Below are 16,716 nucleotides of genomic sequence, written 5' to 3' on the forward strand. Positions count from 1 at the left end.
CCAGCGCCAAACCCGGGGTGGGGGCCCCCCTGCGACTGTGCAGGGAGGAAAGGAAGGAGCCCACCTGTCCAAACCTGCACCTCAGCTGCGTGCGTGGGGGGGGGGCCCAGGGGAGAAAGGGAGAGAAGACAAAAGACACCGCAATCTGGGGGGCACAGGGAGCAGACAAGACCCCGCCCCGCTTTTCCGCCTTCCCCAAGGTGGGAAATCGGCAGAAAACCACCGAGGAGGAGACAAAAGCCGGGTCTCAGGAAGGCTCCCCCGGGCCGGGGTCCGCAGCTGGCGCGATGCGGGGCGCAGGCACCGGGGAGCCCAGCCCCAAGGGGCGGCCCAGCGACCCCCCGCTGCCAAGACAGCGCCCTTCCCCGCCACCTCGCGCTGGGAGCAGGGCCCGAGCCCAGCCCCGCTCTCGCCCCGGGCTTCCACCTCCCCGCCCTCCCCGGGAAGGGCCAGGCTTACCAAAGCCTTGCCGCGGATCAGCTTCTTCTGCCGCTCCTCGTCCTCCATGGCTTGCGCTGGGAAGGAAGAGGGACAGGGAGGGAGGGAAAGAGAAGGGAAAGGTCTGATTGAGACTGACGTCTCGGTGGGCCGGGACTGGGCACCGCAGTGCTCGGCCACCGGCCCCGCGCCAACTCTCCACGCCGGCTCACGGGAGGACCGCGTCCGGCGTAGCCGCCATCCTCGTCTCCACGGAAACACTGAGGCGGAGGGCGGGAGAAGGGGCAGGAGAACGTTCGCGCAGTCGCCGTGGACAAGGGTTCGGGCAGGTGCGCCGAGAGCCCCGCCCCCTGAGCCCCCCGCCGCGTTCCAGGCCCCACCCCCAGGCCCCCCGCCGCGTGCCGGGCCCTCTCCCCGCCCCCCCACTCCCGCCTTCCCGGGCCTCGGGGGATGGAGACCAGCCTACCTGGCAGCTAGGTCAAGCCAAGCAGCCTAGATGAAGGGCACACCACGTGGCGTCTGGCCTTGGGCTACGCGCTGGGGGGCGGGGAGGGGGTGCGCCCAAATGGCAGGTCAGCCCGGGTGCTCCAGGGGGAGATACTCCGGGCAAACCATTGTGGACCAACCGAAAATGGGAGGATGATCAACAGCATGGAAAAGGGCCCTGCAACCACCTCCCCCATCTCACGGATGGGGAAACTGAGGCCAGCAGAAGTCCCCGCAGGCAATGAGGAGCAGGGAGAGGCAGGATTCGAACCCAGGAATACTGCCTAGTGGTTTAAAGTGTGCTCACTCTCTGCTTGGAGAGCAGGATTACGTTCTGGCCCTGAAGCGCCCGTATTGGGTGGCTTTATTCAAACTTGGGCCCAAGGATGGACCCGTGGAGACAGCCCTGGATTTGGGCTTGGAGACCTTGGAGAGCCAGTGTGGAGGTCAAGACACAGCTCTAGACCTCGGGAACGGAGCCTCTGGGTTCTAACCCCTGGCATCCGCGAGCCTCGGGCCCCCGAGGTGGCATCCGCGAGCCTCGTGCTCCCCGATCTGTAACGAGAAGGAAGGTTGGCCTTTCTAGGCTTCTAAATTCTAACGTCCTGGATTTAAGAAATCCCTTTAACGTAAATCCCTTGAACTTTCAGGACCTCAGTTCCCTCCCTTCTAAAATGAAGGGGGTTGGACTTTCTTGTGTCGTAATCTCCTGTGACTGGCTGCTGAAGCCTATGGATCCCTTCTCGAAATGCTGTTTTTAAATGCATACAATAAAATGCATAGGATTACAAAGGAAACCAGTAGAATTGAAATACTTATTATATTGAATTCCCACTTACATACTGAAATAGTTAATTAAAATAAAACAATTTCATGGACCCCAGATTAAGAACCCCTGTAAGAAATGATCCCAAACTTCTCCTTCAGCTTTCAAAATAACTTATCTTTTATGGAGATAGTAATAGCACTTCCCTCCCAGGGTTGTTGTGAGGATCAAATGAGATAATGATTGTAAGTGCTTAAGACAGTGCCTGACACATAGTAGGGACTATATAAATATTAGCAGTATATGTATATATATATATATGCATATATATGTACGTATATATATACAGAGAAAGAGATCTATATATATCTGTATCTATAAATACAGCAGGCACTGCAACATCAGTGATTAAAATCTCAATATTTGAGGCCATATAGGCCATCCTCTTCATTTTATGGATAAGGAAACTGAAGCTTGGGCTAGCTGACCTGTCCAAGGTTACACAGGTTGCAGAACTGAGATTGAAATCTCGGTTCTCTGGTTCTGAATCTTTCCATTACACCCAGAGTTCCTCTTCCACATGTCCTTAGGTAACTAAGGCAAGGTAGAAGGGAAAGGAGGCAAAGGAGAGCTCAAAGACAGTTGAGGAGCCAATTAGGGGTGGTAGATTTGGAAGTAATTTGAAGCAAGAGGGCACAGTAACATCTGGGGGTCAGAAGAATGGGGGAGATGTCAGGTATAGGGTGGCAGCTTAGCTGAGACTTTAAGAAAAAGATGTTCCAAAAGTCTGAGATGAGTCTGATTCGTCTGGAAAGCCTCTCCCAGCACAGTCTGACTTCTATGACTGGGATGCATTCCTTTCTCAACTTCTTTTCCTCCATCCTTGCTTAAGAGTGTTTCTCACCCAGCCTGATGTCTTTCTTTTTCTTGACCTCATTGAAGGGGCCATGCCCTGACTACTTCTTAAACAGGTCTATTCAATGAGTGGGCATTTCCTGAGTGAGTACTTGCATAGATGCTGGCCAAGATCTCTCAGTGCATCCTGGGTCATCTCCAGTCATCCTGATGAATATCAGGTCACTGGATTCAGATGGCTCTGGAGGAGAAGTGAGGCTGGTGACCTTGCATAGCCTTCCCTCACTCAAAACAAAGTCAAGTGCAAGTCATGTCATTATTTCTCTGATGGCATGGTCTTCTTCAGCAATGAAGGATGAATACAACCTCCTTCTTAAGCTCCCTCTCATTCTCCCCAGCTATCACCTCACAGTTATCCTGTACCACTTTATGTGGCTGTTCTCTTACCCCATTTCTTTACTCCCTGCTTTGTATATTCTTACCTGTGCATGTGTTAAATTTGCCCTAGTCGAATTTGAATTTCTGAGAGATAGGAACGTCTGTCTTGCTTTTATCTTTTGGTTCCCCGAATTCTGAACAGTGCTTTGCACATAGGAAATGCTTACTAAATGTTATCATTCTCTGACTATAAATCTCCCTGCTCTTTCACCTGGGGGAGAAAGGAACCTCCAGCCAGCTCTTTGCCATGCCCTTACTCCCCTGGGAAAGGAGAGTGTCTCTGAAGATTTTAGTAGTGAAGGGGGTGAACTAAGGGTTGGCCTAAGGTCCTGGAAAGGACCTTAAAAATTCCTGCATTTTACCCATGAAGAAACTGGGTGAATGAAAGGAACTCAGTCCCCTGTGGGCACACCCTTATGCTCCTCCTTTATGCTGAGATTTAGAAAGGTCCCTATACCACAAGCCTCAGTTTCATAACTAGGTTAAGCCCTAAGGTCTTCTGAGTGGAACAGAAACCAACTAAACCAGTTTCTAATAAAAATGTAAGCTTTTTAAGGATTGAAACAGGAGTTTTACTCATCTCTGTGTTTTTCCCCCAGGATCCCTATGGTATTGTCATGCAAATAGCAAATAGTTAATGAAGACTAGTTGAACTCAACCTCCTGGACAAACCTTTCACCTCATCCCTCCTCTAATGTAATTCTCCCCATCTTCCAGTTCCCTCCTACTACCATTCTCCTTTCCTCCCCACCCTCACATACACACACAAACACAATATATATATATGTAATGCACATGTATATATGTATATACCTACATATTTATGTATGTATGTATTCCTGGGCTGAACAATACCTTCAGCCTCAGAGAAATGTCATAAGAAAAGTGAGAAGGGTCTCCAATGTTACTTTGAAGGACCCTGTCTTGTGCTGAAGGTCTGGTAGTCTGAGACATCCTAGGAGGGCGCATGAAAGGTCAGCAGTCTGGAAAAGGAGGGGTCCAAGAAATGCAGATGAAATCAAACAAAGGAACAAGCAAGAGCCCTGATTGTGATACATGTGTTTCAAAACCGAGCGTGTAAGTGTGTCAGCAGCTCTACGCTCCAACCTCAGCCTCTTGACTTGAACATGGGTAAGGCGGGTTTTTTAAAAAATTTTTAATTCTTTTTTATTAAGGGAGTAAACCAGTCAAATCTCTTCATGCTGCAAAAACAGGCCTAACCTGGGAGGGGTTTTTTGATCTTTAGTTTCAAATTGTTTATTTATTTTTTTGTTCCATGTTTGAAACTTACCAGTTCAGGGGCATGTGACATGCAAGGAGTAGAATGGTAGACCTTTATAATTCAGAGGAACCTCAAAGATCATCTGATCCAACTTTCTCCTTTTACAGATGAGGAAACTGACCCAGAAAGATTATCGTTACATTGCTAAAAGTCCAGAATCCAGACCTCTTGACTTCCAGTTCTGTGTTCTTTCCATCTCACTCTGGAAATGTTTTTGAAATGAAAATTACTTGTGTGCTAGGTTCCAACTATATGATGTTACTTTTTGGTAATTCTCTGTTTAAATTGTGAAAAGCTTTTAAAAATTAACTTAATGTCTTAATAGATTTATGCTTCCTTCATTATCAACCTGATCTGACATTAATGAAGATGGGGTGCACTGGATCTTATTCTCAGCAAAATTAGTTTTTTGTTTAAAGTCATGTGGCATAATGGACAGAGAGCTAAGCTTGGAATCAGAAAGACCTGGGTTCAAATCCTGTTCCAGCCTCATGCTGGCTGTGTGACCCTGGGCAAGTCCCTTATCCATTTTCAACCTTGGATTTTTTAAATTATCATTCAGTTGTTTTTCAGTCATGCCTGATGCTTTGTGGGCCCACTGGGGGTTTTCTTGGCAGAGATGCCAGAGTGGTTTGCCATTGCCTTCTCCAGCTCATTTTACAGATGAGGAAACTGAGGTAAACAGGAACTAATAATAGTTTTTATCTTGCAAGGCAGGAATCATTATGAGGATCAAGTGAAACAGCACATATAGTATTCTGCAACCTTCCAGTGCCACATAAATATTAGCTATTATTGTTTGTTTTTAACAATAAAATTTCTAAAGGCACTTTACAAAGGAACCTACTTGTTGTGCATTATATCTTTAGTTGGATAATGCCAGCTTATTGTTTATAAAATAAATTACATACAAATGTCTTCAAGATCACCTCAGTATCTTTAATAAATCTTTAAAATATCTTTTTAAATTTTAATAACAAATTTGAAAATCCTTTATAAGGTTAAAACAATTTTTTTCACCAAAGATATCATCCTTTTAGAAGATTCCTGGACAATTAAAGTCTTAGAGAGTTTCATGGGAAAGTGAGAAGTGACTTATACAGAGTCACACAACAAATGTGAGATAAACACAGTACTTGAATCCGGGTCTTCTTGATTTCAAGGCTAGCTGTCTATCCACTATACCATGCTGTCTTGAGTATACAGAGCCTACTCCAATAAATTCCCTCTCATGACATGCAGGAAGCCTCGGATTCTCAAAGAATGTGGCAGTGGGAAACAAGTTCTGCGAAGGCCTGACAAAGTGGAAAGGCTTAGAGCATGACCTGGCAACCACCTGTTAGCAGAAAACCATGTCAGGTGAGTCTGAAAGAGGTTTCTTATTCAAAGGTAAGCCATCAAGTACGTTATTTTATCACAACAATTCATGAAACTAGCTACTGAGACATGAAGGGTTTTGATATGGGTCAGTCTGCATTGATGGAGCTCCCTTACCAGTGAAATCACACATCCCTTTGGATATAGAACTTTATGCTAAGTATATACAGCATTACAAATCACATTATTTATTTATTTTTGTTCTGAGTCATTGTGATCACACTCTCTGTATCATTCAGTTCTCACAAATTTAAGTCCTAGAATGACAGACTCCCAGAGCTGGGAGAGACTTCAGAGGCCTTTTAGTCCAACCTGTACCTATAACCCAAACAATATCATTTCGTTGATAGAACTGACAAAGAGTGGTCCAAGAAATTCCCTCTAAACATACTGTGACTTTGAGAGCAGAGATTTTTTTAAATCTTTTTTTGAAGCTTCTACTCTTAGAACAGTGACTGGCACAGAGCCAACAGCTGATAAATGTTTATTGATTCCCCAAATTAGGGGTGGGGAACCTGTGACCTTGAGGTCACATGTGGCCTTCTAGGTTCCTAAGTGTGGCTTTTTGACTGAGTCCAAGTTTCACAGAACAAATCCTTTTATTAAGGGGATTTGTTCTGTGAAGTTTGGATTCAGTCAAAGAGCTGTACTTGAGGATCTACAGGGCCACATGTGACCTCAAGGTCACAAGTGTTCCCCTCCAAGTGGTCATTTACCTGAATGACTCCCAAGGGGAGGTGTTGAAGGGGAGGGAGGTAGGAAGGAAGCAGGTTCCACTCCCTCCTGTGGTGGCCCATTCACCTTTTAGATAATTAGAATTGTTTCCCCTTAAAGTAATTCATTGTTGGAGTCAGGAAGACCCAAGTTCAAATTTGACCTCAGACATTTATTAGCTGTGTGACCTTGGGCAAGTCTCTTAACCTTGATTGCCTCCCCCCCAAAATATAATATAATAATGCAATATTTCCCCTTTTCACCTTCTACCCATTGCTTTAGATTTGGGGGCCTTTATTCTCTTGGGCCCAAAGAGAACCTTTTATCATTTCTGTCCCCTGGATTCTCCCCAAGTCCTCCATATCTCATTTAAGTTAGCAGGTCACCAGATCTGACAGCTTTCGAGTAAGGACAAAATAAATACTTAACAAGATTATCTTGGGGCTCCTACCTTCTAACTTCCCGTTTGGATAGCCTAGTTGATTTTTTTAAAGACACAACCCTTTTTTATTGACTCACTTATCTTTTGATTTCTTTAAACACCAGATTGTTTGCACCAAAAACCTCTTTCTGGACTTGTGGATGTCACGAGTCCACATTGTAAATTGTTCCTGCCTGGGTGAATGAATAATCCTGATGCCATCTTGTCACATCTGTATCGTAAGTACTTCTATAATTTGTTGAGTTTTTAAAAATGTTAATCCAGAATTATAAGGTGCCTCGCCATGCCACCCCACCCACTGGCATATTTAGTCAGCAACCTCTTTATTCCATTATAGAAGTCAGTAATAAAAATGCTAACTAGTACTGAGTCAGACTCCTTAAAGCTGAAAATGACCTAGTATTTATTACATGCTGCTATCTAATTTGGGGCAGCTAGGTGGAAAAATGGATAGAACCTGGAGTCAGAAAGCCTCATCTTCCCAAGTTCAAATCTCACCTCAGAGATTTACTAACTGGGACTCTGGGCAAGTCACTTAACCTTGTTTGCCTCAGTTTCCTCACCTGCCAAATGAGCTGGAGAAGGAAATGGCAAACTACTCCAGTATCTTTGCCAAGAAAACCCCAAATGGAGTCACAGAGTCTGACCGAAAGGAATGAACATCTAATTATGTATCCAACAAAGAATACACTAGTTTTCCTCATTTCTTGATAGCTACATATGGTGGAACAGAATAATCACAGAGTTGGATTGCTTCCTTCTTAATGCTGGTCAAAGTCTTGGTTAGCATAGGAAAGAGCCAAGGTGCGCACCATTGAAAATCTTGTGCCCCAAAACATGTTCGTACAGTTCATAAAATTTACGTCAAGTGCTCAGAGCTAGTATTTGGCTCTCCCCCACTTATGTCTTCCACTTGTTTCTATTTCCTTCAGTAGAATTTAAGTTTTTTTAATTCATCTTGCTATCTCCAGTTCCTTGCACATAATAGATGCTTAATTAAGTTCTTGTTGGATTAGATTGGCTTATATTTGGTAGTTTCTAACGATTCCCAGGAGCATAAAATCATTGCCCAATTTTGTACTTTTCTGCTTTAACTTCATGGCATTGCAATCTCTCATGGACTATTTCCAACCCACTACAAATATTTCTCCTTGGCTCTCACCCTGCAAACTTATCCATACAGCAGAACAACTGCTGGATCTGGATTCAGAGGACCTGGATTCCAATATTGCTTCTACCTCCTTTTTATCTATGTGATATTGGGAAAGTCATGGAAATATTCTCACCCTCACTTTTCTTATTTGAAAATGAGGGAGCTAGACTAAATGATCTCTAGATTCCAAATTTCTCCTCTTGACTGGCTCCACTTCTTGATTTGTCTCTTTTTAATTAATGGTGCCACTATTCTACCAGTTTCTCAGGGTAGTAAACTTAATATCATTGTCCTAGACCACTGGTTTCACCATTCCACTCCCACCTATTCTTTAACTAATATTTGTATTAAATGTTTAATATGCAGAAAGCACTAAACCAAATGGTGGGAAATTTTTTAAATCATCTCTCTGATTTGATCATTGAAACTACAGCAATTGTTGAGATCACTAAGGGATAGAGTAGAGAGAAAGAGAAGTGAAGAGACAGAGACAGAACCTTGGTGCTTGAGAAGACAGCGAAGGATTCTAAAAAGGATCAGCCACAGGAGTAGGAGGAGAACCAAGAGACCTGTAATCTTAATCATGGGTGTCCTTTAAGGAACCTTTTCTTTTCTTTTTCTATGCTCCCTCAGTGATCTCATCACCTCTATGCAGATGATTCCCAAATCCACCTCTAATGGCTCTCCTGAGTTCCAGTTCTGTGTCACCAGAGGCTTATTCAGCATTTCAAGTGGGATATCCCATTGGCATGCCAAACTCAGAACCTCCAAAACAGAACTCGTGACCTTTTCCCCTAAACTAGGCTATTCTCCAAACATTTCTACTTTTGTTTAGCATACAATCAGTCTATCAGTCATCCAGATTTTCAAACCTAGAGTCTCCCCTTGATTCGTTCCTTTCCTTTCCCTCCATATTAGTTAAACTACCAAATTTGCCCAATTCTACTTCCTCATCACTCACATTTCTCTCTTTTTCTTGCTCAGGCCTTCATCATCTCTATGACACTCATTTTACAACTGGTCTTTCTGTTCCCAGGAGAGATCTCCCCTTTCCAAGCTATCCCTCACATAGCAACCAAAAATAATCTTCCTATAGTATTCCTTTAAGAAAGAATCTGTAATAATACTTTGTTATTAGAAATTCAGAATCACTGACTAGTCTGTACCCATAATGAGTCCCCCTTGTAACATACCCAAACAGTTTATCCAATTTAGCAAAGCCAGGCTCATAATAAGTGTTCCATAAATGGTTGTTAACTTGACTTGTTGACAAATAAATGGTCATCCAGTCTTGGCTTGTGAACTCCAGTGAGTAAAATGAGGCAACCCATTTCAATTGTGGACAGCTTTAATAGTTGGAAAAATTTTCCTGAAATCAAGCTTAAATGTGCTTCCTGTAACATTTTTTTTTGCCTCAGGAAGAAGGATTCCTAGTCACAGCTCTGTTTTCCATCATACTCCAAACTCCCACTGAATGATGATGGCAGGTGCTTTTATTATCTTCCTTTTACATTTGAAGAAATAGAGGCAAACAGAAGTTAAATGACATGTCCAGGATCATACAAGTATAAAGTGTCTGAAGCAGTATTTGAGCTCAGGTTTTCTTAACTCCTGGTCCAGTACTTATCTACTGTATCACTTGCCTTCCTCAAGTTATAGGGAATTTATGATCCCTGATTATTAGCACGAAGGGGATCATAAACCAGAGATCCCAAGAGTTGGGAGGAAACTCAAATCATTTACTTCAACTCATACCCTAATTCAATTCAGTTCAATTCAAGAAAAATGTATTAAGCACCTACTGTGTGCCAAGTATTGAGCTAGGCTTTGGGAGTATAAAGACAAAAATGTAACGGTCTTTTCCCTTAATGAGTTGACATTCTACTGTACCAGTCTGTTCATAATTATGTGTGCATGACAATAATATTAATAGTTAGCATTTCTGTAGTACTTTAAGGTTTATAAAGTATTCTAAATATGTCTATATATTGTATATATTTAATATATTTATATAGATACATATATATCAATTCATTTGATCCTCACAACAATCTTTTGAAATAGAAGCTATTATCCCCATTTTACAGATGAAGAAACTAAGACTGAAAAATGTTAACTTGCCCAGGGCCATACTGCTAGTTAGGTGCGAGGCAGGATATGAACTCAAGTCTTCCTGACTCCAGATGCAGCACTCTGTCTACTGTGCCACCTCCAACAAGAAGTTATACAACTCTAAAGACCTGTGTGTTCAGGGCTGTACAACAAATCTGACTAAGAAATCTCTAGGAAATTTTTCTTTATATTGAGTCACAATGTACTTCTCTGCAGATTCTATCCAGTGCTCCTAGTACTGCTCTCTGGAGCCAGATACCTGAAGATACCCATCATGTCCCTCCCTCCTTTCTCTAGGCCTCTCTTCTTCCATCTTAACACCCTTGTTTCTTCAAATCATCCTTCTATAGCATACCCTTTAGTCTATCTTGACTGATCTCCCCTGGATATGATCTGTTTTGTCAGTATCCTTCCTAAAATGTGGGTCTCAGAACCAAATACAGTATTCCATATTCTGGCTGACCATAGCAGACTACAACAGAAACAAGATTTCCTTCTTTCTGGACATTCTATTTAAATACAACTAAAGATCAGGTTATTTTTTTTCTTGTTTCATAGGTTGTTTCCATCTGCAGAGATAATCATTACATTAGTGTGAATCTATGATGTAGACAGTTTAGATCAGTGGTGTCAAACTCAAATAGAACAAAATCCATGATCTATATTGACTTAGAAAATCACAAATTAACATTATTTATGTTATATCATATTTTTATTTATTTTGCTAGATATTTCCCAACCACATTTTAGTCTGAATTGGGCAGTACTTGGAGCTTTACACCTCTGGAATAAATGGTCAGTGAATTGGGCCTAGAGGTGAAGACAGAAATTGCCTTAAAGACATTTCAAATTCTCTTTAATGATTCCAGGGTTACCTTGAAGGCAAAGACTCATCTTTTTCAACATCAACATTTTATTGGTGTTGTTATATGACAGGGAGCCATGCAATCCAAAAGTTTCTGAAGAACTAGAAATGTATCTCACACAGAAGGTAATGGAGAGTGTTTTCAGTTGATGTGACCAAGATATAACATAAAACCAACAAGGAGCTTAAAGAAGAAAAGAAGTAAGAACTGTCATTAAGAAATTATATAATAAGAATTTAAAATGGGCTGGTCACATTGTAAGGGTGAGAGATGGCAGAATTTTTCACAGGTATTCTCTTGATATCAGAAGTACGCAAGGAAGACCTCTAGTATGTTGAGAGGCAAGAAACACATTGGATGGTCAAGCATGGATGAATCATGATCTGAATCACTGGAAAAATTAATGAGATTAGAGAGCCTTTTGAGTAAGAATATTCAAACAACTCTCCTATGCCTCCGCTTAACTTACACATGACTTTCTAAATCAAAGCATCTTTCCCTAGACACCACTCCCTTAAATGTGTTGTCTTGCCTTAATATATAATGTCTACCTCTTGAGGGCAGAAATTAGCCTTTTTGCATTTCTTTCCTAGTACAGAAGAAAGTGCCTAGCACACTCTAAGTCCTTAATCAATGCTTTTTCATTCATTCATTCTTATTTCCACCTACCTCACCAATGAAGAAACTGAGGTACAGAGAAGTCACAGCACTTGTCCATGGTCATATAACTAGTAGGCGTCAGGGATAGTATTCATGCCAAAGTTTCTCCATTCTCCAAGCCCACGCTATCTGGGATTAAGAGAGTAGGCAGGTAGAGAGATATGTTAATCACAGGAAAGGCCAAGTACTGACAACATGGAGAGGAGTATAGGCCTGAAGAAGTTTATAGGACTAAACAACCAGAAAGTTCCATTGAGACTTTTGGTAAAATGGTCTGTGATGGTACCCAAAGTCCTTGAGAGCTTTAGATGACCATGCCTCAGACAGACATCTATGTGTGTGTGGGGGGGGAGCCAAAACTCATCATAGACTCCTAGTGACACTATGCAAGATTCCTCCTCAAAGACCTCCAACTACCCGAGCAAATCAAGATCAGTAGGAGTCTGCATTTAGACACTACTCTTTCAGAAATATAGATAATGAGAAAACTTTCTTCTCAACTTATGGTTATAGAATTGCTCGGGACAGATGATCACAGAAGACAAGAAGGGCAAATCACCTTGAACTTCAGGGACAATATATTTTGGGTAATATAGTCCTGTCATATATGATCTGGTTCACAGACAGCCCAAAATAATACCTCTCTCACCTCAGTGAAGTAACTTCAGCTAAATAAGACAGCAGAGTCTATCAAAGTGATAACAGCATTTGGTGAAAGACATTTAATAATGATAATAGGTATTTTAAAGTGCTTTATGTGTATATATATATACACATACATACATATTATCTCATTGGAGTCTGACATCAACCCTATAAAGTAGATGCAGCAAGAAATATTATGTCTACTTTAAAGATGAAGAAACTGAAACTGAGAGATAGTGAGTCACTTGCTTAATGGTCACATAGCTAGTGGGTGTCAGAGGTGGGGTTCCCAGAGATTCAAATCAGTTGTTTTATGTGGCTCCTGTACATAGGTGCATAGGCAGGGAGGTATTGCTCTGCAATTTTTACTGCTAGAGTCAATCACCCTACCAGTGGGGATTAACATGGCAGTTGAGGCCATATGCTTCACCTGTGCTTCTTCAGTAGCCAAGGATGCATCTGTGAGAGTGAGCAGGACCCTGTGAAACCAGACACAAGCATAGTAGCAGAGTTGGTGATTTCTGATTGCTGTCTTTGACTCATTGCTTCCTGTTAAGGTCCAAATGTTCAGTTCCTGGTTAGAATACCACAGAATTAAACACTTTTAGTGTTGGAAGGAGCCTCATAGTTCTTCTGGTTCAGTTCATACCCCCCAAATTCCTACTCTGCCAGGCAAAAGAGGGTGTGACATCTTAGAGGAGGCAAATGAAAAGTAAACCACTTTCACAACCTACTTCACAAGGCTGTTGTGAGGAAAGTGATTTATAAACTCTAAAATGCTATTCAAGTAGAAGAGAGGAAAAAATCCAAAGTGTAGGCTGTGTAGAACAGACTGTAAGAGAAAATATAGACTACGGGTAACAGACCTAGTCCATTAAAACACAGCAGACAACTAGCCAAGTACTTCCAGGCTGCCTCCAGGGAAAAGGAGCCAGTTTGTCTCACTTTAAAAAGGTGTTAGAGCAACAAGCTTCCCTTGGAGCCATCCATGGTGCTGACTTCTGACCAAGTTTTTTTTTTTTCCCCAGTTAGCCTTTCTTGAATAATTTTTCAGTACTTCCCAAGCCTCTTGAGTCTACAAATGAAGTCTCAGGCTCTTGTCTACCAACCTCCTGGATGTATTACCTATAGTCAAATCCTCAAAGTCAGGGGTTCTTAACCTTTTCTCTTTTTTTTTAATGTCATAGATTCCTGGTGAAGCCTATGAATCTTTTCTTAGAATGATGTGTGTACTTAAGTTAATATTATCCCCAATTTACAGATGCCTATGTAGGTTACAAGTCAAATGGCTTGCCCATAGCCACATGGACTATAAATGTTAGGCACTGGCATTGAACCCTGTGGATTCTGCATCCATAATATGTCTTGTTTCTATCCATCCTCTTCTCACTATTGAATCTGTGTTACCTTAGTTCAGTCTTTATTATCTTTTACCTTGATGATTAGTCTTGGGATTGACTTCCCTGCCTTAAGCCTCCAACTCCCATAGAGCTGACAAAGCTCAATTCTCATCACATCAATACCCTGCTCAAAAAGTTCCGATGGCTTCTTTTATTTTCTAGGATAAAATACAGATTTTTCCACTTGGCATTTAGAGCCCTCCATAGTCTAGCTTTAGATTGCTTTATTACACGGTACTTAATTACTTAATTAATCACCTTCATGTACCCTATGTTACAACCAAACTGGTCCATTTGTTTTTTTCAGAACATGACGTTCCATCTCTTACCTTTGTGCCTTTGTACAGTTGGTACATGGTATACACTGCCTGGAGTCTACTCCCTCTTTATGTTTGCCTTTTAGAATTCCTAAATTTCTTCAGATATGAGCTACATGAGGCAGCTAGGTGGTACAGTGGATAGAGTTCTAGGCCTGAAGTTAGGAAGACTCATCTTCCTGGGTTCAAATCTGGCCTCACATTTACTAGCTGTGTGATCCTGGGCAAGTTACTTAACTCTGCCTCAGTTTCCTCATCTGTCAAATGAGCTAAAGAAGAAAACTGGCAAACCACTCCAGTATCTTTGCTAAGAAAATCCCAAATGGGGTAACAAGAATTGGCTGAACATAACAAAAACATATTTACATGAGGCCTTTCCTAATCCCCCCAGACACAAATTATTTTGCATTTCTTTCATATGTACTTTATGGTTATTTATAGGTTTGTATGTTATTTCTTTCAATAGAATATAAGCTTTTAGACAGCAGGGGTGGCTTCATTAATGTCTTTATATCATGAAACCTGGCACACAGTAGGAGCTTAATCAATGTCTGTTCATGGCTTGATTCTCTGTTCCATGTTCAGTACTCTCTTGACCGTCCCATACTGATTCTGCCTTATTATCTCATGCCTGAATTACTGTAGTAGCCTACTAGCTAATCTTTGTGCCTCTGTTCCCTTCCCGTATCATTCAGTCCTTCAGAACTCTTTCAGATTGATTTAAAACAACAAAATCCACTTTTACTCTGTCATACACTTATAGAAGAGCCACCCCCTTAGTCATCAGAGCATTCAGCATATGTTCAGTCAACAAATACTTATTGTCTGTATTCTGTGCAACACACTCTACTGGGTGCTGGGAGAGAACACATAATTCAGCTTTGTTCCCTGTTTTCTTATGGTTTAAGTGAAGAGGTCCCAGTTTCTCTTTTTAAAGCTTTCTACAATATCTGCACCCATCTCCATCATAGAAGCTTATTTCCCACTATTCCTCAAAAAGAATTCTGTCTTCTAATCTCTCAAAAGACTATGTCACTTTCTGCTCTGCCTTTATTACTTCCTCTTTTCCTCTCCTAGCATACATTTATTTCTTTTCTCTCTCTATCCCTCTCCTAAATACTTCTTTTAGGATAATTCAGATTGTATTGATCTCTCTCTTTTAATTGTACGTGTGTGTGTGTGTGTGTGTGTGTGTGTGTGTGTGTGTGTGTGTGTGTGTAAGAGAGAGAGAGAGAGACAGACAGACAGACAGACAGACAGACAGATGGATGGTGCCCTTTGACAGTCTGGTGAAGCTTGTGGACCCCTTTTCAGAATGTTTTTAAATGCACAAAATAAAATACATAGAATTAGGAGGGAAAAATTAATATAACTGAAATACAGTTATCAGAATTTTTTTTACAGTTCATGCATCCAAGGTTAAGAATTGCTGTTGTAAATTATTTTGCCTTCATTAGCTGTCATATCTGACTATTTCTTGTAAAGACCATCTTCCCAACCAGAAACAAACAACGTTGTGTACTAGGATCATTTCTGGTACCTAATTTGTAGTCTGTGTAGTACTGGGTGGATGCTTAAGAAATACCTGTCAAGTGATTCATGAAAAGAACCAATTGCTCCTGTATTAATATCACCTCAGGACCAAGGAAATGTTCAAGGGTTCAGAAGTGGGACTGGAAGAGGCAAGGAACACATGGAAGCCAGAAATCTTTCTTAAAACCTTTCTTAAAAGGTTGTAGATTAGTATAGAGTCTGGAGGTCTAATTAAGGCAAAAGGCAAAAGAGAAGCAACCAGATTAGCAGCCATGAAGAAAGCTTTTGTTCCTTTCTGGAGCAGAAGCCAATTACATTCCATAACCAACAGAGAGCCTACATGTAGGTGAGAGCAAGTGAGTCATTTTAGAGACATGATACATTGGCAGCCTGGACTGGGTTTTGATTCTCATTTGGGTGTGACTCCTGACAACTAGAACCCCAAGATACCATATTTAAGGTCTATGGCATTTTTATTAATCATTGTAGCTTAAAATACCAAGAAGGCTAAAAATTAAATAATTTGAAGTAGGCACATGCAAATTTTCTGGTTTGAATGGAAGCTATGAAACAAAATTAAATTCTAACAAGCCCAAAGAATGAGAAAACTCAAAAATATACCATGAATGAAAGTTTAACTCAGACAAATAAAAATAATGAAAAGTAAAAGAAAAAAGCAAAAAGATACCTTTAAAAAAACAACTAAGAGATTGTCCAAAAATAAATTCTAGATCAAGACACTGTGATCTTCAGGGATTCCCAGGACTGTCAACCAAGCTCAGTTTTCAAATGTGAAGGATTTCCTTTGTAACTTGATAGTCCAGGGTTGGATATCAGCTTTTGGATATACAGCTTTTAATAGAAGCTGTAAAATATGCTGTGTCAACAAGCATATTTATGCTTGTTCTTCTGTCTATGTATGTTCATAAATAAAAAGTTTATAGCATTTAGGGAGAAATAATAACACAAGTGTGCATTGAAAAATATTGGCTCATATGAGTCTGATCTTCTATGGTATATGAGTAAGTTAACAAACAAAAGTAAGGAAGATAAAACTCTTAAGGAACACATTATATAAAATCAGAACACACTAAGGAATGTTTGGAGTAAAACTATTTTGCATACCAAGCAATCCGAATCCTTAGCATAAATAAAGAAGCAATTTTGTAAACAAAATCAACAATGCATGTCTATCAGCTTGGAATTGAAACCTCAATAGGCTGATTTAATTG

The 16,716-nt window shown here is 41.1% G+C and overlaps 1 protein-coding gene and 1 long non-coding RNA gene across 5 annotated transcripts in view; one reads left to right on the forward strand and one right to left on the reverse strand.

The window, feature by feature from the left end:
* Positions 1 to 1,121, reverse strand: part of LOC140531016 (A-kinase anchor protein 9-like) — a 102,884-nt gene extending 101,763 nt beyond the window's left edge. Inside the window, exons 1-2 of the mRNA XM_072650218.1 lie at positions 973 to 1,121; positions 460 to 880 (exon numbers count right to left, since the gene is read on the reverse strand). Of these exons, the coding sequence (XP_072506319.1) occupies positions 460 to 880; positions 973 to 1,121 (570 nt within the window). The remainder of the gene's footprint in view (positions 1 to 459; positions 881 to 972) is intronic.
* The window catches only part of LOC140530919 (uncharacterized), a 949,813-nt gene that overhangs the window by 640,633 nt on the left and 292,464 nt on the right, over positions 1 to 16,716 (forward strand). For all 4 annotated transcript variants that reach the window (XR_011976162.1, XR_011976160.1, XR_011976161.1 and 1 more), the window contains 2 exons: positions 5,508 to 5,624; positions 6,903 to 7,016. This is a non-coding gene — a long non-coding RNA (uncharacterized lncRNA). The remainder of the gene's footprint in view (positions 1 to 5,507; positions 5,625 to 6,902; positions 7,017 to 16,716) is intronic.

This window comes from Notamacropus eugenii, chromosome 3 (assembly GCF_028372415.1).
Source record: "Notamacropus eugenii isolate mMacEug1 chromosome 3, mMacEug1.pri_v2, whole genome shotgun sequence".
Lineage (NCBI taxonomy): Eukaryota > Metazoa > Chordata > Mammalia > Diprotodontia > Macropodidae > Notamacropus > Notamacropus eugenii.